The following is a 25,760-nucleotide window of genomic DNA, read 5'->3' as shown; positions in this document are numbered from 1 at the left end:
GTGAGGACAAAATTATATTGTACATAGAATGTTTGGCACAATGAAAACTAATAATAGCCTCAAGCTAGGCTATAATAAACATCCTCTCCTGCTTCATTCACATACTTCCAGGTTTGTAAGTCATATGATACAAGTGGGTATAAATTTTCAAAAGTTTTTAAAAGGAAGATTTCATATTTAGATTTAGAAAAGTCTATCAGATATTTACTTAAAATAAGTAACTGTTATTTCCTAGGGAAAAAAGTAAAGCCTTCTGTCATTTATTCATTGGCAATTATATATCGAGTATTGACTAAGAGAAGCTCTTCAAAAGAGTTAAAAACATAGCCCTAGCTTTTAGGATGTTTGGTTTGGGGAGGGTAATAAGATAAGCACAACAAATTATAATACAAAATATAGTAAATGATAATAATAATAATTAACATCTATGAATGTAGTGGTTAAGAGCACAGTCTCTGGAGTCATACTATATGGGTTCACATCCCAGCTGTGTGATGTTGGGCAAGTTACTTAACCTCCTTGTGTGTAACCTCACCTGGAAAATGGGGCTAATACCACTTACCTAGCAGGGCTACAGTATCAGAAAAAAGTGGCCCAGGGTGTTTGAGCATCCTGTACAAGGTCACAGAATGGGTGAGTACTGACCCGGTTCAGTGCTGTGTCCCAGGACGCCTCCTCCGCATCTCCACAGAGTGCTAGGCATTCCAGGACAGTTCATCTTGCAATTCTAATATTGTATATTGCATATAAAAATATGCATTAATTAACAGCTAACATTTATTGAATATCAATATGTGCCAAGCACTGTGTTAAATGCTTATGTGCATTACTTCACATAATCTCCACAATGCTGTTACTACTATTATACTCATTTTACTGATAAGGTAACAAAAGGGCAGAAGTTTAGGTAACTTGCCCAAGATTACATAGCTAGTAAGTAGCAAACTGTGTCACAGAAAAGATACAATCATCTATAAAATGGAGATGATGGTATTAGTACCTACATTCGTGAGAATCCGATGAATTAATATTTGAAAAGTGATTAGAACGGAGCCTGGCACCCAATAAAGCCTATATATGTGGATGTTAACAATTGCTAAGGTGATTCAGAGATGACAGTAAATAACTTCTATGCGTGGTGACTAAGGAAGGCTTGGGAAGGTGATGTTTAAACTGGGCCCTGAATAGTGGACAGGATTTGGAGAAATGGAGGTGATAGGGCATTTCTGACAGGGAAGGAAGGGAGGGAGGGAGGGAAGAAGGAAGGAAGGAAGGAAGGAAAAAAGGAAGGAAGGAAGGAAAGAAGGAAGGAAGGGAGGCAGGAAGGGAAGGAGGGAAGGGAGGGAGGAAGGAAGGAAGGAGGGAAGGAAAGAAGGAAGGAAGGAGCAAGAAGCAGAAGAAAGCTCAGAGTGTGTAAAAAGAGAAAAAGAAAAGAAATACATGGGAGTAGTCAAATTTGACTTGTGCAAAAAAAAAAAAAAAAAGAACAAACTTCCCCTTTCTTTCAACCAGTCCCTATTCCTGCTGTACTTCTCAGTATTTTCCTCTTATCCCCATGGAATCTGCTGTCCTTACTCCCTCATCATAATGATCCATTGAATAGTTATTGAGTTCCTCTCTGTGTCAGGCACTGCTCTAGGCACCGAGGATACAACCCAGTAAATAGGCCAGGTCCCAGTTCCTAGTTTGCACTATAATAATCCTCCAAACTGGATTCTAGCTTTTAGCCGGCCGAACTCCAATCTATCTTCCACAATACCGCCAGAACCGAAGACACAGATCTGGTCTGGACACTCACTTGCTTAAATCCCGCTGCAGTATTTTCTCTTTATGTCCAGAATAAATTTCAATCTCCCTAGCATCCTTTACTAATTGGCTCGCACAGTCTTACCTCGCAGCCTTCACCGTGCACTCTGCACAAGAGCCCCGGTAAAGCACTGAAAATCCCAGATACACACACTTACAAATAGGCACTTGCAGAAAGAACGTGGGTGGCACTCCATCCCTATTTCATCCCTTGTACACTGAAACATTCCCCAGTCTGCATGCTTTGGATGGGAGAGTCCTGGTTACATTCCCCCGCCCCCGACTTTTCAAGCCTAAAATCCGGCACAGGGCGCACCCCCCGTCCCCACCCTCCGGGGCATTTCCACTTATAGCAGCCCGGGCACACCCCCAACCCAGAAGGGACCGGAAAAGGAGGGGCTGCGCCCGGCACTAGGGTCGCCATCCTGGCTGAGGTGGCCGGAAATGGCCCCTCGCGCGGGCGCGGACTGAGGCTGCGCGCCGCAGGTTCCGGCTGCTGGCGGCGTTGCGGCCGCAGGTTTGACTCCCGTGCGGTGCCGCCCAGCAGCCACAAAGCTCCCGCTGCCATTGCTCCTTGTACTCCCGCCGCCACTGCCGCTGTCCAACCCCTCCCCCGGGGCTTGCGCGGCGGCTCCCACACCCCTCGGCCCGTGTACGCGCTCTGCACCTGCCTGCCCGAAAACATGTTGCAGACACCAGAGAGCGGGGGGCTCCCGGTCCCGCAGGCCGAGGGGGAGAAGGATGGCGGCCATGATGGTGAGACCCGGGCCCCGACCGCCTCGCAGGAGCGCCCCAAGGAGGAGCTTGGCGCCGGGAGGGAGGAGGGGGCTGCGGAGCCCGCCCTCACCCGGAAAGGCGCGAGGGCCTTGGCGGCCAAAGCCTTGGCAAGGCGCAGGGCCTACCGCCGTCTGAATCGGACGGTGGCGGAGTTGGTGCAGTTCCTCCTGGTGAAAGACAAGAAGAAGAGTCCCATCACACGCTCGGAGATGGTGAAATACGTTATTGGAGACTTGAAGATTCTGTTCCCGGACATCATCGCAAGGGCCGCAGAGCATCTGCGGTATGTCTTTGGTTTTGAGCTGAAACAGTTTGACCGCAAGCACCACACTTACATCCTGATCAACAAACTAAAACCTCTGGAGGAGGAGGAGGAGGAGGAGGAGGAGGATCTGGGAGGAGATGGCCCCAGATTGGGTCTGTTAATGATGATCCTGGGCCTTATCTATATGAGAGGTAATAGCGCCAGGGAGGCCCAGGTCTGGGAGATGCTGCGTCGGTTGGGGGTGCAACCCTCAAAGTATCATTTCCTCTTTGGGTATCCGAAGAGGCTTATTATGGAAGATTTTGTGCAGCAGCGATATCTCAGTTACAGGCGGGTGCCTCACACCAATCCACCGGAATATGAATTCTCTTGGGGTCCCCGAAGCCACCTGGAAATCAGCAAGATGAAAGTCCTGGGGTTCGTGGCCAAACTGCATAAGAAGGAACCGCAGCACTGGCCAGTGCAGTACCGTGAGGCCCTAGCAGACGAGGCCGACAGGGCCAGAGCCAAGGCCAGAGCTGAAGCCAGTATGAGGGCCAGGGCCAGTGCTAGGGCCGGCATCCACCTCTGGTGAGGGTTGGTGAAAAGTTGGCCAGTGGGTCCCCGTGAGGACGAGCTACTGTCCTGAGTCATAAGTAATATGGGTGGGGCGAGGGTCTTATTTCTGTAGAAATCGTGTGACTTTAAGGATTTAGATTTTGTATCTTATGTTTTGTAACATTTAATAATTACTGTTAAAATGCTGTTTGTAAATGAGATTGGTCTACTTTTTCCTGTAGGATTTTATTGTAGAGTTTTGCTGGTTTTGTAAAATGGATTGAAGAACTTTGTATTTATACTGTGATTTTGAACAGATTATGCAACATTGGAAGGAAGGCTGTACTTTGATGGGTTGAAGGAACTCAGCAGTATGATGATCTCGTTCCAGGGGAAAAAAACAGCTGGTTGGTGTCTAGCCCCGCAACACTTTTGTCTGTTGTGTATAAAAGAAGAAAGACTGGCATGTACCTCCATTTGCTTAGCTATTTGAGTATCTAGAGAAAAATTAAAATGCAATGAGTTAGCAGCATACCCTGGCACACTTAATAAATTAAACATTTGTGGAGCATCTTGTTTTCTGTGATGCACTGTGTGGGCACTTGGGGATAGAATACTAAACAAGATAAAGGTCCTACTTTTTTTCAGAATTGAAGAGTAAGTAAATAAACAAGAAATTAGCAGTGCAATGAGTTGAAGTCTACAAAGGGATACTTAACCCAGCTGGGATGATTGAGTGAGGTTTGCTGTAATCCCAGCACTTTGGGAGGCCGAGGCGGACTGATCACCGGAGTCAGGAGTTCAAGACCAGCCTGGCCAACATGGTGAAACCCTGTTTCTACTAAAATTACAAAAATTAACCAGGCGTGGTGGCACACGCCTGTAATCCCAGCTACTTGGGAGGCCAAGGCACAAGAATCTCTTGAATCTAGGAGGTGGAGGTTGCAGTGAGCCGAGATCATACCACTGCACTCCAGCTTGGGAGACAGAGCAAGACCCCGTCTCAGAAAAAAATAAGAAATAAAAATAATGATTTCAGATCACAGCTACTCCTCAGTAATGTGAGCAGACTTGATACATGGCAGATCTGGGAAATACTCTACCTTTGCCAGTGCTGTCTTTCCAGACCAGATTGTTAACAGTGCACAAAGATGTTGACTGTCAACTTTTTGGCCCTTTCTGTCTCCTTTTCAACCTCTACAGGGTTCCCTCCTCTACCAAAGCCCTCAGAGATCAAATAATGTAACACCTCTGGAATATTATGTAGTGTGGATGAAGGGTACCTAAATCTACTACTACCAAGAAGTTCCACTTCAAGATTTCTCCTCTGTCACCAGGAAGCCCAGTTCCCCCTTCCATGTTTCTGCCTGCTGCTTTCCACCTGCCACCTCCCATTTAGAGGAGACTTGTGAGGTATCCCTCCCCTTCATGTTATCCGTGGAGAGTCATCTGTAAGGAGCTCTGGCTTCTTCAATGCCCACCACCTTCTGCATGAGGGTAAATCCTGTAGAAAGGGTACTTAGAATAATAGGGAATTTAGAGAAGTGATTCCCAAACCAGAGAGTGGGCAAGGGTCGGGGGCAGGGTGGGCGGATGGTGAAACTGTTCCCCTGCAACTGCCATAAACAGAAGAGCTGCTTTCTTTTCTCTTACCAATTTTTTCTTCCAGTTGTGTCCAAGTAACATCTCTGAGGATGTTAAGGTTGGCATGGAATACAAACTACTTTGGGACATAGGGATCCAACAAATCAGATTGGGACAAAAGCTACCAGCTTAGGGGCAAAAAAGTTGCTAATGGTTAAAAATACAACTTCTGGGTAGTTTATGGTTCATTAAACATAAATATTGAGTGTCCACTCTGTGCTAACAACTTTGATGGGTACCAGAACTATTAAAATGAGAAGACTTGGCTGGGCGCGGTGGCTCACACCTGTAATCCCAGCACTTTGGAAGGCTGAGGTGCACAGATCACAAGGTCAGGAGTTCGAGACCAGCCTGGCCAGCATAGTGAAACCCTGTCTCTATTAAAAATACAAAAATTAGCTGGGCATGGTGGCGCACGCTTGTAATCCCAGCTACTCAGGAGGCTGAGGCAGGAGAATCGCTTGAACCCAGGAGGTGGAGGTTGCAGTGAGCCGAGATCGTGCCACTGCACTCCAGCCTGGGCGACAGAGCAAGACTCCATCTCAAAAAAAAAAAAAAAAAAAAAAAGACTGGCTTTGCCTTCAAGGAGCAATAACGATAATTTCTCACATTTGTATTTTCTCACAGTGATGAGAAGTCAGATTACTCGGTGATTTGCCTAAGGCCTTTTGGTTGGTAAAATTCAGTACCAAGACTAGAACCCAAGTCTGTTGCCCCGAAATCCAGTGTGTTTCATTCTAGTGCATTGTTCCCCATTCTTAGCCTTCAATTTTAGTCATCACAACTCCAAGAAACAAGTGAGGCATGTGTAATTACCTCCAGACACCACTGCAGTTGTTACGGGAGTGAGATAGAGTAGAAATACTCCCCGTCTTACCAATGACAGAGGTGGCTTTGCTCAAGGTCAAACATGTAGTGGTGCATGGCAAAGACAGGACCATTTCTAAATATCTACTGCAGGCCAAAGGCATTCTTTTTCTCCTTTTCACAAGCACATTGCAAATATCTCTATTTTACAGATACTAATGTTAGTAAATTTGCCAATTATTTAATACCTAAGATGAACTGGCTTTTTATGCTTTACATGTTTTAATGATTTTTATAACAGTCTTAGAAGATATCATCTGTTCCATTTTGCATGAAGCAAACAGACTCAGATGCTATAAAGTTCTCACAGATAGACTATGACAGAACAAGGATTGGAGATGAAATCTGAGTCAAGAGGTCACACTTTTCACTATTGTACATTTCCTTCTTGAGACTCCTTCCAGACTTGGGTCATCTGTCTTCTGAACCATCTTCTTTCTTCAGACACTGCTTTCTCTTTGGAGATACAACAAGGGCTGTATAGCCAAGGTAATTATGATAAGATGCTGGCCAGCAGGTACAAATAAGGCTAAAATACAGTTGGGGCATTATCTTTTAATGTTGATCCCAGCTCTACCTACTCTCCCCAGTGTTCTCAGAGTGCTGGCTACATGTAGAATGTATTTTTGCTCAAACTTAGCATATTTTGCCCTTACAAACTGTGTTTCCTCAGTCTTTAGTCTGCCCTCTCCACTAAACCTCAAATTAATCTTTCATGCCATGGAATAATCAAATAGCATTTGTGGATCTGCAAATATGACTCCCAGCACTGTTTCCAAATAATACAAAGGGCTGGCAGAACTGGTACCCTTGCCTCAGGATGAAAGACCTCCATTGCAGATGTTGTTATCAGCTTCCCAGAAGTGCTAAGAGTGTGGCCTCTGGGCCCATATGTGGAGCAGACATTGGCCATGTTAAGGGCAAGACATAGATTCTTCTGTTGCTTATGGCCACTCACATGAGGGAGAAGGATGGCCTAGATCCCCCATCCTGCCCCCTTCAGACACAAACAGAACTAGATCTTCCTGGGCGAAACACTGTGTGTTTGGGGCAGGGAAGATTTAGTTGAGGGAGTGTTGGCAGATGGATTACTCCAAATCATATTTATTATAGTACAACCAGAAAGCAAAGTCAGTGAAGGAAATTCCCTTGAAAACTATGAATCAGAGACTGATTTGAGTAATAATAAAACTCTGGTCTCTCGCACAGCCGGCTCTGCATGAATTACTCTTTCTCTATTGCAATTCCCCTGTCTTGATGAATTGACTGTCTAGGCAGCGGGCAATGTGAACCCCTTGGGCAGTTACAAATTTGGGGGCTTATCCGAGATTCATCACTGGAGGGGGCCCAGTGAACCACGGGCAGGTAGCCCCCCTCCAGTGATGGATCCAGAAGCCAGCCCAAGCAGCCACCTAGTTCTCTTGGACTGGGGCTGACTCCTGTACTCTGTACTGGCGGGGCACTGCCAACCCAATGTGCATGGATTTAATTGCAATGGAGAAATAGTTCCAGGGAGACATCCCTTAACTGTAGGCCTATCACAGGGTGTCTATCTGTAGCCCCATTGTGGGGTATCTGATTGGTGAGTATCCTAGGCGCTGCCAATGCCTCCTTCCTTCTCCTGACTGGTTCTGTAGCCCTATGGTGGGGTGTCTGTAGCCCCATTGCGGGGTGTCTGTAGCTCCAGCATGGAGTGTCTGTGTCTGTAGGCCCACCGTGGGGTGTCTGTTTGGCTCCTGGGTGGGGGTCTTGGTTGGCTCTTTCTTTCTAGTAGGAAGAGTCCCGGTTTGGGAGACTTCTCCTCAATCAGGAAGATTTCGAGGAGGTTTCTCAGATGGAGAATAGGAGAGTAGTTTGGAAAGGATACTCTTGGAGTTCTTGGTTAGGGATCTGATTTGGAAGGCCATCTGTCTATCTCATCTTTGTGTGTGTTTGTGTATGTAGCAGGCATCTCAGAGGGGTTGCTGATGAAAGTCCAGCAGGCCTAAATCAGGGAACCCTCCTTATTTGTCTGGTCGCATTCAATGGGCTCTAAAGAAGGTTCAGCAGGCCTCTCGGGGTGACTATCTGCTCTTCCCCTTGCCTAGAGACCCCATTCCCATTGTGAATTAGCGTTCAGAGGTCATCCATCCCCACCTGGAGTGGGTCAAAGACAACAGGGACCAATGGAAAAATTTTGAGCTTTGCCAGGCTGATATTGGGTGCTGCATGAGGTGACTAATGTCTGTTTTGTTATGTGTATTTTGCTGGGATGGAAAATGTTAATTCAGTTCCCCATGCAGCCCGTTGGGCAGCATCTTGCAATTTGAGAATCTTGTCTATGGTTCCATAAAGCAGGAAAAGGTGATTTTCTCTTGTAAAGTGGCTTGAACCCCACAGCTATAGCACAAGCAAGCAGGTTCATCAGAAGCTGCTTCATTCTTCTGGAAGCTCCAGAGAAAGGGAATGCAGAAACCTGGTATCCCAAAAAAAAGGGCAAGAAATTCTTACCAACCAAGTTTCTGGTCTCTCTCTCTTTGTCTGGATAAACAGTAAACTATTTGTCTCCTCTGCAAGGATTTGATTAATAGAAAAAAGGACTTGTGAGACTAGTCTTACGCTGTAACACATCTGGTGTATTTTGTGCAAAGAATTTGTCTTTCTGTGTTCTGTAATGGAGACAGGGGTATCACAGGATAGAATGTGGGTTTAGGACCCCTATAAGCCTCCTTTTCAAGTCAGCTTGGCAGGCTGGTCAGTTACAAACTTTGCTACGGGTCCCTGAAACCAATACTGTATGAAATTTCTCTGTCTTGTTTTGTGTCCTTAAGAGCTTAACCTTGTGACCATGTGTGGGTACTTTCTTTTGGTTTCCACCATCCAGAGCACAGGAATTTTGGGGTTCATGTCATAGTCCTAAACGTTTTTCTTGAGCAGTTAAAAGGCTTGCAAGCTTGAAATTGGCTTCTCTAGGCTCCTTCTGGGAAAAGCAATAGAAGCTGCTCCATGCTGTATAACTCAGTAGCTAAGGCTTTATCTTTTGACAGTGGTGGCCTGGGTTCAATTATTGGCTTCTGGAATGATTCCTTTCTGGTTTGTTATTTGTGTAACTTTGCCATTTATTGAGATTTTTTTCCCTTATAAATAGCTTCTGATTTCCTCTCTTGAATTTTCCTTTCTCTGAACTACCTTGTGGAGATTCTAAATCGTGTAAAAAACAAACAAACAAACAAACAAAAACTGCTTACCATGTCTTCGAAGCACCTAGGAGGTTACCTTTGGTAAAGTTCAGAAGCTAGAAATATTGGCCACTTGGCATGCTAAAGTTGGGTAATAATAGTTTTAAAAGGATTTCTTTTTTAAAGAGCACTGTGGTTTAGAGTCAGCTTCATTAAAAGTGGATAAACAAGCTGTAGATGCATTTAAAAGACCTTTATGTGTTTCTCTTCTTGGAACTTGTTTTTCTGGAAAAATTCTTTCTTCTCAGTCGGCTAATTTTTCTTCATTTTTTTTGTCTTGCCACTCTTAATGCACACAAGAGGCCCTAACATAACTTCTGGTAGCCTGGTAGCCTGGGACTCCTTGGGAAAAACAGAGGAGGCACCACACACCCTGTTTTGGGAAAACAAAAGCAAAAACAAAACCTCTGTTTTCCTCATGAAATGCCAGGAATTAAAAACGGATAGATCCCTCTCAAAATCAAAGGCTCTGTTCTGTTTTGCACTGTGTTATATCTGATGGTTTTGAGTTTTGGGGGTATCAGAAATTACTTCTCATGAGAGAGCTTTGGTGTGTAATAACTAGATAGGAAGTATACTTTAAGGGATGGCTAATAGTAGTTATGGAGGGATACTTGACTCTTGGCGCACTTGGATCAGAGAAGCATGCTCAAGTTGGACACCTGGAAGATGAGGGAACATCCCCACCCCACAATGGAGATGAGACTCCCATGAGGGATGGGCTGATTCCAAAATGGGCTGATTGGCTTTGGGCTGCCTTGCAAAATGAAATGCAGAGTGGAAGCACTGCACTGTCTTCTCCCATAGTATTTCCCTCCTTTTGGGGATTCAGGAACCAGTATAAAATGGTACCCTTAATTTTGGGGATCTGTCTTTGCCTTCAGCTGCTTATTTGGCCCTGGAAACGCATGCTTTCCTGGCCCTGTTCCTCCACAGGCTCCACCCTGAAGCCAGTCATCCAATTAAGAAACTGGCAAATGAAAAATCTTACAAGTGCTGAATCTTCTGTCTGTTTGTGTATTTACATGTGTCACATGTTTCTATATAAAACAGCTCTGATTAATTGGCTTAGAAAAATAAGTGCTTAAATCAAATATTTTGTCAGAAAAATAGAAACTTTAATGTCTTTTTGTTCATGTGACTTTAGTACTCTTTGGGAAATAAAGACACTTTTAAAGATTATTGGTAAAATAAAATGTCTCAGAAATGTAGACATTTGATCTAAATTAAGGTCAGATATCAGATTTGCTAGATACTTTAAGGTCAAACTGCTTCTTTGACTTTTGAAAATTATTCAATTTACCTACTTTGGAGCATTAGATTATAGATAAGGCCTGGGGACATCTGGAGAGCCATGGCCACTAACTATGCTACAAGGATTCAGACCTTATCTTCATTTCTGTCTGATGTCCTAGGCTTCACCCCTAGGACATAATTAAAATTGCTTACTTATCAGGTTTTTCAGTAAAAATTAAAGTTACTAAGAGTTAACATTGTAACATGTAGTTGAGACCACTAGAGAAACAGTTTTACACACAAGGTGGGTAGGGAATGTGTTTTTGGTAAGAGATTATAAGAAGGCATGGGAATATGGCTTCTGTTAAAGGGAATATAATTTTGTCTAGTTCAGAGGGTTTTATTTTATTTATTTATTTATTTTTGAGACAGGGTCTCGTTGTTGCCCACGCTGGGCACGATCTCGGCTCACTGCAACCTCTGCCTCCCAGGTTCAAGCAATTCTCCTGTCTCAGCCTCCCCAGTATCTGGGACTACAGGCGCATGCCACCATACCTGGGTAATGTTTTTGTATTTTTAGTAGAGATGGGGTTTCACCATATTGGTCAGGCTGGTCTCGAACTACTAACCTCAGATGATCCGCCCGCCTCGGCCTCCCAAACTGCTAGGATTACAGGCATGAGCCACTGAGCCCAGCCCAGAGGGTTTTAAAGATTGTCTTAACCTAAAAGAGTAACGGAACAAAACTGAAGGTTTAAGCAAAGTGAAAAGGGCTTGAAAAGTGTTGATCTTGTAAAAATTCTGTGGGTATAAACAAGTTGGCTAAGATTTAAAATAAACTGTTTAGCTTTTTTCCGTAGGTTAAAACATTAAAATCATACTGATGTGGGGCCAGAATCGGACCCATTTGTCAGAATAACAGGGTTTTCTTAGAAGATTGATCTGCTGTTTGATGGAAAATTGTAAAGGGTTCTAAAAAGTTGAGGAAAATCTTACCTTATGGTCAAACTAATTAAAACTGGATAGAGATATAAAATGTCATTTTAAAAACTAACTTTAACATTAAAGATGCACTAATGCAAACATGCAATTTGGTTTTCTCTTTTGAAGATGATTTTTATGTAATGTTAAAAGATAATGAAAGGGTTTTGTTTTCTCCTTTGGGTTAACGGCAGGGGAAAAAAAAGAGGAGAGAGAGAAGAGAAGATTCAGTTGGCCTCCTGCTATCTTCATTGGGTCTTGTTGGAAAGCTAAGTCTCCTCTATCAAAGTAAAGGTTTTTCTTTTTTCTTTTTCTTTGAGACGGAGTCTCGCTCTGTCTCCCAGGCTGGAGTGCAGTGGCGCGATTTCGGCTCACTGCAAGCTCCGCCTCCCTGGTTCACGCCATTCTCCTGCCTCAGCCTCCCGAGTAGCTGGGACTACAGGCGCCCGCCACCACGCCCGGCTAATTTTTTGTATTTTCAGTAGAGACGGGGTTTCACCATGTTAGCCAGGATGGTCTCCATCTCCTGACCTGGTGATCCGCCCACCTTGGCCTCCCAAAGTGCTGGGATTACAGGCTGAGCCACTGTGCCCGGCCAAGGTTTTTCTTTTAAAAAAATTTTATTGGAATTATCATTTGGCCAAATGAATGACTTTATGGTGACCTGTGATTCTATTTTAAAACACTATCTGGTGTTTTAAACCTTTGAAATTTGACAAACTTTCCAAAATCAGATCATAAATTACATCTCTTTCTAACCTAATATTTTAGATATTAAGTCCTCTAAAGTCCAGAATTGACATTTGGCTTATTTGCTACAAAAATCATACAGGAAGCATTGTCCAATATGAAATGGTGTTTGGCTTTCTTTGGTCTATATTTGTGTTAATGTGTTATTGGTATGTGTTCTGAAATTATGTAAAATTCCTGTAATTCTAATATGACTTAGTATATGTTATCAGTAATAATTATAATTATTATGTTAACAGGCTGTATGCCACAGAGGTAACACATTTCCTTGTCAATCATGTCTTTAACTGTTGCTGCCCTCAAATGTTTTTGTCATTCACAGACAATTGTCTTGTTTTGGTCTTCTTTAAAAGATGGTTTTACAATCAGCTATAAAATTTAACAGGTGCTCTTAAGTTCAGGATTCTGATTAATAACTCTGGAGATTGTGACATTAGAATAGAGGAAAAACTTTCAAATAGAAGAGTGAATGGTCTTTGGTTCACTTTGGACTGCATTTGTATAAATATGTTATTAGTATGTATTCCAAAATTATGGGAAACTTCTATAATGTTGATATAATTTAGTACACATTATTAATAATTATAATTATTATGTAAAATCGTATGCCACAAGTGGCCAGGCACAGTGGCTCATGCTTGTAATCCCAGCACTTTGTGAGGCTGAGGTGGGTGGATCACTTGAGGTTGGGAGTTTGAGACCAGCCTGACCAACATGGAGAAACCCTGTCTCTACTAACAATACAAAATTAGATGGGCATGGTGGCATGTGCCTGTAATCCCAACTACTTGGGAGGCTGAGGGAGAAGAATCACTTGAACCCAGGAGGTGGAGGTTGCGGTGAGCCGGGATCGCACCATTGCACTCCAGCCTGGGCAACAAGAGCGAGACTTTGTCTCAAAAAAAAAGAAAAAATAAATGTATGCCATAATCAAAATTCTTAGTCAATTGTAGCTTTAATGGTGGCTATAGACTTTTGTCATCCACAGATATTTTGTCTTGCTTTGGTCCTTTTCAAAAGGAAGTTTTTAATCAAATATAGGACTCTTAAGTGCAGGTCTCAGATAAATTTGATGACTTTAAAAATTGTGCTATTGGAATAGAGGAAAAAACCAAACTTCCAGGACTCTCATGGAGAGCTAAAGTGTTAAACATTGCTAAACTTTTTGTTTTCAGAGTCAAGAGAACTTATTTCTTTAGAGCTATTTGCAACTTTTAACAAGTGAGTAAAATGTACTCCTGTGAACAAAATTTGGAGCATATTTGCTCTTCTCTACCTAATTTCTCCAGAATTTGGTAACTATTTGTGAACATTCTCAATTTATGGCAGTATGGTTAATTGCATAAGTGCAAAAAGAATCTGTTTTCTTTTGTAACAGGACACAATTGGAGAAATTGGTTATTTTACCAAGGCTTTGACTGGAATGGCATGCTTCCTTTAAAGAATCAAAGTTGACTTATAGAGCCAATTAAAGCCTGTTGGGGCCTCTGGTCTCATACCTTGTCCACACAGAGTCCCTGTACAGAATTCCTGACCTGTGGTAAGTAAAGAATGTCACTTTCTAACAGGCCCAGGAACCGCAAGTTATCTTGGGACCTCAAGAGGAGAGGAATTTGCCCACCACATAGGTATCTGAGGGTACAAACCCATGGCTGGGCTCGGCTTCTAAAAAGTCTTATTTGAGAGTCTACATGGAACAGAGTTCTGTCATAAGCCAATTAAAAAAGCCTAAGTGAAAAATAATTATTCTTGCTGTACATTATGCAAATAATCGGTAAGACTAAGGTTTATTTTATAAACAAATCAGTTCTATAATGATTCGTGTTTAGTAAAAATAGGGACTGGAGAGAGAAAAATTATGCTTCAAAAGAAAAACTGTAGTACACTGTTGTTAGCTGTTCTTTTCTTTCTGCAGTTTAGACTAAATTCTTAATTCTTTGTGGGTTAGAAGTCCCCAAACTAATGCTTTCAAATCTTTGCTTTTAAAATTGGGAATTGTACTCCTCATCCTAGGACTCGTTATTTACCTTACAGTAGGCTGTTTCACTTAAACACTGTAGTAAAACTGTAGATGAGAGTGCTAATGTTTTTGCCATGAAAGCTGACCCAGGCCTGCACGAGTCACTCAGAGAGTTGCAAAGCGGTTCCACTCTTCTCACCTTGGGGTTCACTCCCATTCCCACTACATCCCCTGTTAGCAAGAAGAAGACAGAGCAATCGACGGCCTTTTCCATCTTCACATCCTATACCTTAAGATTAAGGTGTTATAAAACCCAAAGGGAGGACTGAAACGGCCTTTGCAAAATTATGACTGAGACAGTGGAAGAGATCTGACTTAATTGACTCCATCTTGCTTCTAACCTCCACGCTGTCCTTGTTCATTCCTGGGCGTAGGCTGAACTAACTCTGGGAGAAATTTAGTTTATAGTTTAAACAAAGACGGTAACAGCGCTTTCCCAAAGCAGACCTCCTTCTTGCCTGGGGACTAGATTGCCTTTGTAGGACTAACATTAGCCATTAGAAACCATTAGCCATTTCTGACCATTAGAATTTATGGTTTAGGAGTCAGGAAGCTGGAGGTTACAAGATGCTGACCCTCCCTAAACTGCTCCTAAGATCAGTGCTTGAGATATTTTGCAGACCCTGCACTTGACGGATCAGCTGGCACCTCCTAGATCAATAAACTGGCTCATCTGATCCTGTGGCCCCCACCCAGGAACTGACCCAGTGACCAGCTCTGACTCCGTGTGATTTCATCTCTGACGAATCAGCACTCCCAGCTGACTGGCTTCCCCCACCTACCAAGTTGTCCTTAAAAACTCTGCTCCCCAGGCCAGACGTGGTGGCTCACGCCTGTAATCCCAGCACTTTGGGAGGCCAAGGTGGGTGGATCATGAGGTCAAGAGATCGAGACCATCCTGGCCAACACGGTGAAACCCTGTCTCTACTAAAAGCACAATAATTAGCTGGGCGTGGTGGCGCGCGTCTGTAGTCCCAGCTACTCGGGAGGCTGAGGCAGGAGAATCGCTTGAACCCGGGAGGCGGAGGTTGCAGTGAGCCGAGATCATGCCACTGCACTCCAGCCTGGCGACAGAGCAAGACTCCATCTCAAAAAAATAAAAATAAAAAAATAGAAAAATAAAAAAATCTGCTCCCTGAATGCTCGGGAAGACTGATTTGAGTAATAATAAAACTCCAGTCTCCTGCAATAAATAAATAAATAAACAACTCTGAATCATGTCTTGGACAAGGGGACGTTCTCTCGGTTCAGCCACACACTCTACAGGGATCATGACACTCACCAAAGTCAGGACTTTTGACCCATTGGAACCGAGAGAGCCAGTGTTTGGAAACAGGCTCAGGTTGATGACAGACCTATATCCAGTAGGCACATAGTGCTCCAGAGGTGGCAGCTCATTTGTGGTCCCTGCAAATCCGGCCTCAATTCACAGCCTCAATCACAGTTTCCACTTGAGGTAATTATGCTTCATGCCTTGGTCATGGTGGCAATTGATACTTGTGCAAATTATTCCACAAATTGTGCAGTCCAGCAGAGAGGACAGCTACCTCCCAGCAGAAACAGTGTACTGACTAAGGAGGTTAGCTATTCTGAAAAGTGTCCCAATCAAAGCCTTTTCAAAGTCCACTATGTGACCTTGATCAGGGAAATTCAGTGTAAGGACTGAAGATCTAGGAAAGAGGTTAGTGGATTATTGGAGTAGGGGTCAGATGCCGTCCACATGCCACACACCATCCTACCAGCTGGTTTCAGACTGCCGAGTTCCCAAGCCAGCCATGACCAATAACAGTAGCAGCCAGCATTTATTAAGCTTTGTATGCCAGGCATAGTGCTAAGTATGATTAGCCCATTATCTCATGCATCTGCATGACAGCCCTATGAGGCAGGTTCCACATTTGCCAGCATTAAGATACTCCAAGGAAACCATGAGGAAGGAATAATTTCTTCCATTCTTTCAATGCACAAGTTAAATGACTTGGACAAGCTCACGACATAACCAGTGAGTGGCACATCCGGAACTTCAACCTAAATCACCTGGGATATTGCTGGCACTCCACCCTCAGAGGGTACTTAGGGAGCAGCCAGCTCCCATTACAGAAGCGGGGCTGTGGAGGGAGGAAAGAAAACCTCTGGCAGTGTTCATGTGTGTCACAGTCTAGAGCACCCAAACCGGAGGGCGGAGGCAACGACGAGGGAGCGGGGCAAGTTGGCTTCTCTGATTGTAGGGATCTTACTTGGGAGAGGAGCCCATTTTTAAGGGATGATGCCTCTGAGGCATCTCCCAGACCTGCTGCAGTAGCCCTGTGGGCCATGCGCTGGGGCAACCAGTGCAGAGGAAACAGCAACCTTAGCCTAAGAAAGACTCGGGAGGGCTGCTGTGTATCGAGCATGGTGACGGACAGCCACATACCCAAGCCACAAAGGTAGAGGAGGGCCAGGGGCAGCGGCTCACTCCTGTCATCCCAGCACTTTTGGGAGGCCGAGGCAGGACTGTTTGAGGCCCAGAGTTCAACGCCAGTGTGGGCAACATAATGAGACCCTGTCTCTACACAGAATTTAAAAATTAGGGTTGGTAGCATGCACCTGTATTCCCAGCTACTCTGGAGGCCTGGGCGGGAGGATCTCTTGAGCCCAGGAGTTTGAGGTTGCAGTGAGCTATGATTGCACCACTGCACTCCAGCCTAGGCAACAGAAACAGGAACCCTGTCTCAAAAATTAAAAAAAAAAAAAAGGAAGCCTCCTGAAATGGAAAGCTCCCAGAGCAGACGCTCCATTCCCGCTTGCCGTGTGATAACAGTGCGGCGTCAGCAGAGTTATCTGACCTTTCTGAGCTCGGTTTTTCTCATCTTTAAAATGGAGATAATGCTGCCAACTCCTCAAAACACTGAAGACTGGGGGCGTTACTAACCACCTACCACAGGGTCTGGAATGTGGTAACTATAAATGTTGATGGAGCATCTTCCAAACGCCAGGCATGCACATGGGTAGTGCGATTACAGCAGACAACCCGAAATAGACGAAAACCCTTGCCCTCATAGAGCCTACATCCTAAGGATATAGATGATGACGTGTGTCTTAGGGAGAAATGAAGCCGGCAAGGGGGAAAGAGTGCTGGGAGGGTGTACAGTTTTAAATAGCTTGGTCAGTTTGAAATGGCTTGGACCCAGTAGAAGGGTCCTTTCCCTTCCAGCTTGGGAAAGCCTCACCGAGAAGTGATGTTGGAGTCACAGATGAAAGCCATAAGCAGGGGCCCAGAAGCTGTCTGGGGGGACTTGGGGGAGGGGAGCTGGCAGAGTTAACAGCAAGTAAGAAGGCGCAGGCTGGGAGCAGGCCAGACATGTTCTGAGAAATAGCTCCAGCAAGCAGAGTAAGTGGGGGGTGGGGTCGGAAGAGGAGAGATATTCCTGATTGTGAAAGAGCTGGCAGAGCTGGCGCATTTACCTGCAACAAGAAATAGATGCTCATCTGCCCGGACTGAGTGTCAAGCCCCACACCTGGGAGGTATTGTCGGCATGGCCACAGGCAGCGGGAAGGGGAAGGAAAGATAGAGTATCTTCTTTATTCATAGCTTTTGTTTTTCTAATTACAAATACTTATGGTGGAAATATTGGAAGGTTTCACAAAAATACAAAGAAGAAAAGGAATTCTCTACAATACTGGCACCCAGAGGCAACCATGGTTAACAGTATAGTATGGCTTTCTATCTCTAGTAATCTTGTTTTCACTTGCCCAGGGTATAAATGACTTATCGCTACTTTAACAGTGAGTTACAACGACACTGAGCCCACCTTGTACAATATTTTCCGCAAATACTTCTGAGAGCTCTAGTGGATGTCTCACATGATGTCACAAACCCATGTGTCCACTGCAGTCATAACTAGGGCTCATGGAGTCCCAGGAAAGGACCCTCTGCTGGGAGTGTGCCTTGAGGGGTCCCCAGCATCCATGGCTGCCGCTTCCTCTAATGCCAGTGGAGTTCTGGAGAGATGCTGGATACAATGTCCTTTCCCGCAGTCTGTGCCAAGATATGTCACCTAGATCCCAAAGCAACAGTGCCAGGGCCCTTCAGCCTCCTCAGGAAGGCTGTCTCTGTTTCTATCTCTTGCATCAACTCTCCCAAATTCAGCTGAAAATAGCCACCTCCATCGGGACAAGTCTAGGCTCCCTCCGTCCATAATTTCTCTCCTCAAACCTCAGGGTAAAAAAGAAGGGAAGGCAGACCAGGTTCCCAAGGCAGGGCCATCTCCATCGCTGAACCAGAACAGTTAACATCTGTATTTAGGCTGACAGTAACTATAGAGTTTTAGGTTCGTGTTGATTTTCCCAAAACAAAGCAAAAGTCTGCCCCAGAGGTGAATTAAATTCTCTACCTCTAGCAAACTGCTAGCAGTTTTGCTCCCTTCCCCCAACTTTTTTTTTTTTTTTTTTGAGACGGAGTTTCCAGGCTGGAGTGCAATGGCACAATCTCGGCTCATTGCAACCTCCACCTCCCAGGTTCAAGTGATTCTCATGCCTTAGCCTCCCAAGTAGCTGGGATTACAGCTGCACACCACCACGCCTGGCTAACTTTTATATTTCTAGAGACAGGGTTTCACCATGTTGGCCAGGCTGCTCTCAAAGTCCTGACTTCAAGAGATCCTCTCACCTTGGCCTCCCAAAGGGCTGGGATTACAGGCGTGAGCCACTGTGTCTGGCCCCTTCCTCCAACTTTTCTAGCCTTCTCCTCACCCTTTTTTAAAACCTTAGGGTGCAGCTTAGCCAGGGATGTCACCTAGTGTTAAAGATGGTGAAAATGTAGGGGAAAGGTTAGAACGGGGAAAAGGATTCCAGGCGAGGGAAACAACTCCGCCAACAGCAGAAGGGTAGCTGGAGTGTGCATTGTGCCCCAGGAACAACGAGGGGACTGATTATGCTGGAGCCAAAAGTCTGGAGGAGAGGAGAGGGTGCTGTGGATGGAGAGGAGCCCCTGGGGGAAGCGGTGGAGGGAGGGAGGGAGAGCAGTGAGCTCATGGAGATGCTTGAGGAAGATGGACTGGCTGGTTGTGAAGGGGGAGGTTGGAGGCATGGAGGCCAAGTGGGAGGCCTCTGCAATAGTCCAGATGACAGCTTGACCAGGGCAATGGCAGCAGGAATGGGTGTGGGAAAGGATTGGCTGGGGGAATAACTTGAAATGGTTTGATAATGGATTAACTGTGGGAAATGAAATGGAGGGAGATGTAAGATATGACTCAGTGTTTCCAGCTGAAGCACCTGGAAGCGTGGTGGAGTCACTTGTCAGAACAGCCGGATGCCTGGGGAGATCTGGTCTGGGGGCAGGAAGGTGGATATGGCTTCAGGCACACTGAGCCTCAGTTGCTGAGTTGGACAGTCAATGGACACTTAGAAATGGGGCAGAGGAGGGACAGTGAGGCTAGGAGTAGACACTCTGAGTCACCTTCTTAGAGAACATAACCAAAATCATGGGCTTTCTCCTTGGGAGACAGTCTAGAGCAGGGAGAGCGGGAACGGGACTCACCTCTCTTCTCACTCTGCAGGAGGAAGCAAGAATGGTGGGAGTCCTAAGCGGATCACTAAACAATGCAGTTCTGCTCCCACAGTTGCCTGTTGAGGGCTGGTCCTGGGTTTACCTTCTAGATCCACTTTTACAAGTGACCTGGGGGATTCTGGGAGGGTCTCAGCAGGGAGCAGCATAGCCAAGATGTCACAGAATTGGGAAAGAAAAGCTGCAAGTTGGTGTAGGTGCGTGTCAGCAAGGGGTGGCTGAGGATTCTTTGTGTGCACTACAAACAGAACTGCAAGCGAGAGTCACGCTGCAGCTGGAGAGACTCATGACAGACCTAAGCCAAGGCTTTAACGGGCCAACTCCTAGGATTCCAGACTGAACGACCTTTTCTCTCTATTAGTGGGCCTCCTTGCTCAGAATGGAACAGACAATGAATGCCACCTTTAGTCAGACCTGAGATATCTCTACAGCACAAGGCACATCCTGGGGGGAGGAGATTATCACCTGGGGAGAACCCACACATTTAGACCTCTCAGACACATGGGACACCCCACCCAGACACAAACACATACTTGGTATATACATGCAGAAACAGCTCCACCAACTCCATAGGAAACATGAAGAAAAAACATCGTTTGGCAACTATCATGTATCAGGTATTTTGCTTAGAGCTTTCCAAGCATTTGCATATTTAGTCTCACAACAGTTGTGAGAGAAAGAGATTATTTTCCCATTTTATGGAAAACCAAGGCTCAGAAAATATTTTGCCCAAGATCACATGCCTGGAGAATGGCAGATGTTTCCTGACCCAGGTCTGCCTGGGCACGTATGTGTTATTCTCCATTCCTCGCCTGTGTGTGCACCGTGGACTCATACACACAGCACTTACCCATCCCCTCCGGACACAAAATTCCCATCGACCTCACATTCCTCGAGTGCACGGATCTTCATTCTGTTCACAGGTGTATCCCTAGCATCTAGAACAGTGTCTGGCACATAATCCACACTCAGTAAATATCTTGTTGCTGTGTGAATGCACACACACACACACACACACACCCTTCACATACACTTACATACACATACAATCTAGCATCTGAAAGGAGACCCCTGCTGGGAGAACCAGGCCTTCCCGGCTGCCCCCACTGGCCTACTCCTGGAAGGGAGGCCTCACACCATCAGGCCACAGCTGGTCCCCCAGTCTCCTTCCTGGAACAGGCGACCAGCTCTCTCTCTAGCCTTAGGAGGGTCCACCTCCTTCTTTTTTTAGCTCAGTGAAAACGAAGAATTTCTCTAAAACATCTTTGCTGAGAGAGAAAGTAGAAGAAAATGAATCAAGAGACTACAAGCACTTGAGTGGGTGAGTTTACAAGATTCTTATCTTAAGCGATCCTGGCTGGGCTGCTGGAGCGATGGGCTCATGGAGACTGGGCCCTGGCTTGGATGCTCTGGCATCATTAACTCAGAAGTGAAGGGGGTGGGCACAGCTGCTCAATCTGGGAGATCCTCTCTTCCTCCAGATCCTGCTGCCGCTCCTGCTCTCAGGCCATAGACCCTTCTGCCATTGTGGCCTTGAGCTAATTGCAATTTTATACCCTCCTTGCCATCTGCTGTGCCTTAGGCTGTAAACCAGGCAGCTCCAACCCAAACCATTCAGTTGGACTCTGTCAGTCCCCTGCTGAAAAGCCCAGCAGTCTTCGTTCCTTCCTAGAGACCCAAGGCTCTGCCTGGGGTGACTCCTGCCTGGAGCTGCCTCATTCCACTCCACTCCTTCACTGGGTCTCCAGCTCCATTTGCAAAGCAGCTCTGAGTGATTTACCAGAGCCTAGGAAATAATCCAATCCTTCTCACACCCCTGCAGCCCCTGCCACCAATACACAAACACACACACACACACACACACACACACACACACACACACACACCCCAAGCCTTCCCAAGGCTCTACTCATTCAGACACCTCAGATGACTCCAGATCAGACTCTGGACCAACATGTCAATATCGCCAAGGCCTCTGGATTAAAATGTAAATTCCTGAGCCCTCCCAAGATCTGCTGAAACAGTCTCTGCGGTGAGGCCCAGAAGCCAGCACTTTTAGCAAGCTGGGGAGCAATGCTCACACTCCAAAGTCCAAGAGCACCACCCCGAATCTAATAATTCCACACACATCCCAATGCATATATAATAATAACAGCTAAAACATTTATTGAGCACTTACTATGTGCCAGGAAGTATTTTCACGTATTAACTTGTTTACCCTCACAGTGGAGTTGGGGGGCATGCTGTTATCCTTGCTTCACAGCAACTTGCCCACGTTCACACAGCCAGTTGGTGGGAAAGTCAGGAATGGAACCCAAGTCCCGTGGCTTTTGAACCTCCATACAGCCACCACACTTTTTCTAGTACACATAAGGGTACACCCATGCGGACTCCAACACCTACCACACACAGGACCCCACCCCTCAGATCTGCTCACCAAAGGGAGCCCGAAGTCCAGGGTGTTTTAAGAGGCTCCTGGTTTCTCTTTCACCCCAAGTCTGGCCTACTCGTGTCTGAGCTGAGAGCCAGCGGCCACAGCCAGTAGGGCCGGGGAGTTGGTGAGCTGCGGCTCCAGGACTTTGGCAGCAGCCACAGGCCCCCAGGCCCAGCACTGCCTGCCTCAGTGAGTGTGCCCACCACAGGCCTTGACTGCCAGGGGCCCTGCACCCTGCCTGCCGGCCCCCCCTGCCCAGCGTGTCCTGGCTTCCCAAGACCTGAGCCCCCTGACAGGGCCCTCCCGGAATGCTGCAGTCAGAGAGCAGATGTGCTTGCAGCGCTCTCCAAAAACGAGTCTTCTTAGGAATCCTGCCATGGGGGAAAGGCAGGGGTTGGGAGAGGGATTGGAAAAACAACCCAAATACCATAACACAGAAAAGCGATCCAAATAAAAAGCAGCAACTGTGTGTCTGGAAGGAATAAACTGAGGAGGAGAGGCGCGGAGTTGTGCAGCGTGGCCGTGAGGCTGCCAGCCCTGGCAGCCCGCAGATGGGGGCTGGGCAGCAGCTGCCAACAGGCCACGGGGCTGCTCTGGCCAGGGGCTGGGACACTGGAGGAGCAGAGTCTGGGCTGACTCGGGGGCATAAGGCGTGACTCGCAACCCGAAGCTTCCTCCTTCCCGGGGCTCCGGGTGCTGCCTTCGGCAGTCCCCAGTGGGCCACAGAGAGGAAGTGTGGTCTCAAAGGGGGCTTTTGGAGCCCCAGCTACCCCATGACCTATCTGGAGGGTTCTTCTCACCCTTCTCCACCTAAAGGGTCTGCTTGAGACCATGGAAAGAGCCAGAAGGATGCCCCTTCACACTGGCATTCTGAGCATAGGGCAGGCGGCAGGGGTCTCACAATAAGGCAGGGGAGCCCTGACTGTAGAGGAGAGAATGGGAACAATTTATTCTGGGGCCACAGAATGCAGAATCACAACGCTGGGGTTCCCACCCAGCCCTCTCCTGACGAGCAGGGTGACCTTAGGCAAGTCACTTACTCTTTCTGAGCCCAAATCTCCTCGATGTCAAATGGGTACAATGAAGTTTTCTCTGCTCACCTCAGGGTAGAACAAGACTGATAATGATCGTGAGAAGCGTTTGGAAGCAGGAGCTGCTGTCAGCTCCCGCTGTCCTTAGAAGCTGGGTATGAGGTGCAGAGCCGGGCGTGTATCGCACCGCGATGCCTGTGTTTCTCTGAGAGAGGTGTCACTCCCATTTCACAGATGAGAACCGTAAGGCTCAGGGATGTTAAGGAACTCTGAGAGCTGGCAGATGACAGAGTTGACTCTGGAGCCCATGTCCTCTCTCCTGAGCCACATTGCTGGAGGGCAAAGTATTCTGATATTGCAGTCCAGTGGGCAGGAATGGGCAGTGTCACCACTGGTGAGCCCAGGGAAGAGGCAATGCCTAGAGCCCGGGCAGAGGAGACTGGCTGGGAAGGCTGGCAGCTGGTGGCAGGAGCCCTGTTTGGGCTCGGGCCTGGGTGAGAGGCTCAGTGGAGTGAGCTGTGCCCAGACCTGGAGGAGCCGAAGTCCCCAGTCCCCTATGAAGGCCTGGAGGCTGGCACACCAGCCAGGGTAGCCAGGAAAAGGGCAGCACCCAGGTGACGGAGGGTGCCAAGGCGCTGTGAGGAATTGTGATACAGGTCAGGGCTGAGGAACCAAGCAGGGAGCACATGATCTGCGAAGCGAGGCAGCGCAGCACCAGAGTGTTAAGAGAGGCGGGAGGAGCTGCACGGTCGATGGGGCCAACATGAAGAGAGGCCTAGGCAAGTCCCCAGGTTGGCCCAGGAATAAAATCCACAGCTGCTGCGGGGCCCTCCTCTCACATCACCTTCCTTCACTGCTCCGGGAGGAGGAGGGGGCTTCTCCAGGCCTGGGCTCGAGCACAGAAAGCAAGTCAGTGGTATGTCACAGGATGTGGAGCTGAGGAACGGGGTTTTAAGATGTACTTATGAGCTCTGTGACCTTAGAGTACACACTTACCCTCTCTGTGCTCAAGAGAGCCAAAACCTGGGCCAGGTGCAGTGGCTCACGCCTGTAATCCCAGCACTTTGGGAGGCCAAGGCAGGTGGATCACCTGAGGTCAGTAGTTTGAGACCAGCCTGGCCAACATGGTGAAACCCCGTCTCTACTAAAAATACAAAAAATTAGCCAGGCATTGTGGCATGCACCTCTGATCCCAGCTACTCGGGAGGCTGAGGCGGGAGAATCGCTTGAACTTCCCAGCTACTCGGGAGGCTGAGGTGGGAGAATCGCTTGAACTTGGGAGGCAGAGATTGCAGTGAGCCGAGATTGCGCCATTGCACTTCAGCCTGGGCGACAGAGTGAGACTCCGTCTCAAAATAAATAAATAAAGATAAATTTTTAAAAAAAGCCAAAACCTAGACAGGAGCAAAGCCGAAGGTGCTTTCCCTCCAAGCCCCTGCCTGTTACCTCCTCCACGAAGCCTGTCTCTCTGGCAAAGTGAGTGAGCGGCTCCCTTTCCAGCGCCCTGTAGTGCCCCGCATGTCTCCCACAGGCCTTCCAGGCAGTTGTGACTGCTTCATTCTGGCAGCAGGTAGCAGAAGCGCATGTCTGTTGCCCCATCAGGACTGTGGGCATCTTAAAGGAACCCCAGCGGGTGCCTGACAGAGGGGCTGGTAAATGCTTGAGAAATGGAGGGACTAAATGAACAGAATTTTACTGGGGAGCTTCCTAAAAGTAGTGGTTGGATCTTTAAGGAGTTGATGTTTTTGGATCATACTTTTTCTTCAAAGAAATCAAAGCTCTTTCTCGTTCCCAATGCTTGGTCTTAGCCGTACCCCTTTCTAAATGTTAGAATTCTCTTAACAATGTTTATTTATTCATTCCACAAATGTTTCTTAAGCGTATACTATGCGCCAGGCTAGAAAGCAAAATCTTAGAAGACATGGCCTCTGTCCTCAAAGATGTAACTATGAAGTGGCCAGAAATGGGTGCAGACAAGCACATGGATAATTTTAAGCTATGACCATCTGGAGGATTCTATAGGAACCCATGAAGGAGGCTCCACCAAATCCATCCAGGAGGGACCAAGGAAAGACAAGGCTGCCACGTGTGGCTGCACAGGTCGTGCACTGCACAAGCCAGGATACCTCTTGGAGTTGTGTGATGCGGCGGTCTAGTCCTTCCAGGCCAGGAGCAACTGAAGCGCTGTTGCTGCCCCCACCCCAATGCCCAACCCCATCCATCTATCTGGTCCCAGAGCATCTTTCCCCTCTGGCTCCTCTCCTCAATAAAAATTCCTTTGTCCGACCTTCCAGAGGTTTCTTTAGAAAAACTCTCCAGGAGTTCTTGCTGTCCCCTTTCTCCTGCCAGCTCTATAAAGCAAGCTGGCTCCTCTCAGAGATTTACATTTTTGGGGAGTGTGAGTCACGGGGAAAGAACTCTTTCCACAGCTTTCTAACCTTTGATGTGACCTCCAATACCCTGTGGCTAATACAGAGTGATCTAAATCTCACAAAGCTCATACACACAAGAGCTGCACTGCATTGGGCCGTGAAAAAGGCCTCTGGCTAGCCAGCTCCTGCCACCAGCTGGAGGAATGTTCTCCTTTCCCACCTACACCAACAGCCCTCCTCCAAGATCCTTCCACTCTCCTGGCAGCTCCTGCAGGGGCAG

General features: G+C 46.8%; 1 protein-coding gene and 1 long non-coding RNA gene across 2 annotated transcripts in view; one reads left to right on the top strand and one right to left on the bottom strand.

Moving 5' to 3' along the window:
• LOC134809626 (uncharacterized) overlaps nucleotides 1-1,965 on the bottom strand; it is a 30,042-nt gene extending 28,077 nt beyond the window's left edge. Inside the window, exon 1 of the long non-coding RNA XR_010155885.1 lies at nucleotides 1,892-1,965. This is a non-coding gene — a long non-coding RNA (uncharacterized LOC134809626). The remainder of the gene's footprint in view (nucleotides 1-1,891) is intronic.
• Nucleotides 1,966-2,188: 223 nt separating this feature from the next.
• MAGEF1 (MAGE family member F1) lies at nucleotides 2,189-3,956 on the top strand. Its single transcript, XM_516919.8, has one exon. It carries the CDS (start codon nucleotides 2,490-2,492, stop codon nucleotides 3,420-3,422), a length of 933 nt encoding a protein of 310 aa, XP_516919.2. The 5' UTR covers nucleotides 2,189-2,489; the 3' UTR covers nucleotides 3,423-3,956.
• Nucleotides 3,957-25,760: the final 21,804 nt, after the last annotated feature.

This window comes from Pan troglodytes, chromosome 2 (assembly GCF_028858775.2).
Source record: "Pan troglodytes isolate AG18354 chromosome 2, NHGRI_mPanTro3-v2.0_pri, whole genome shotgun sequence".
Taxonomy (NCBI): domain Eukaryota; kingdom Metazoa; phylum Chordata; class Mammalia; order Primates; family Hominidae; genus Pan; species Pan troglodytes.
This window is presented reverse-complemented; position numbering and strand designations above follow the sequence as displayed.

Bases quoted from the DNA above. Each gene is read 5' to 3' on its own strand.
- MAGEF1 (XM_516919.8), top strand. From the start codon at position 2,490: ATGTTGCAGACACCAGAGAGCGGGGGGCTCCCGGTCCCGCAGGCCGAG.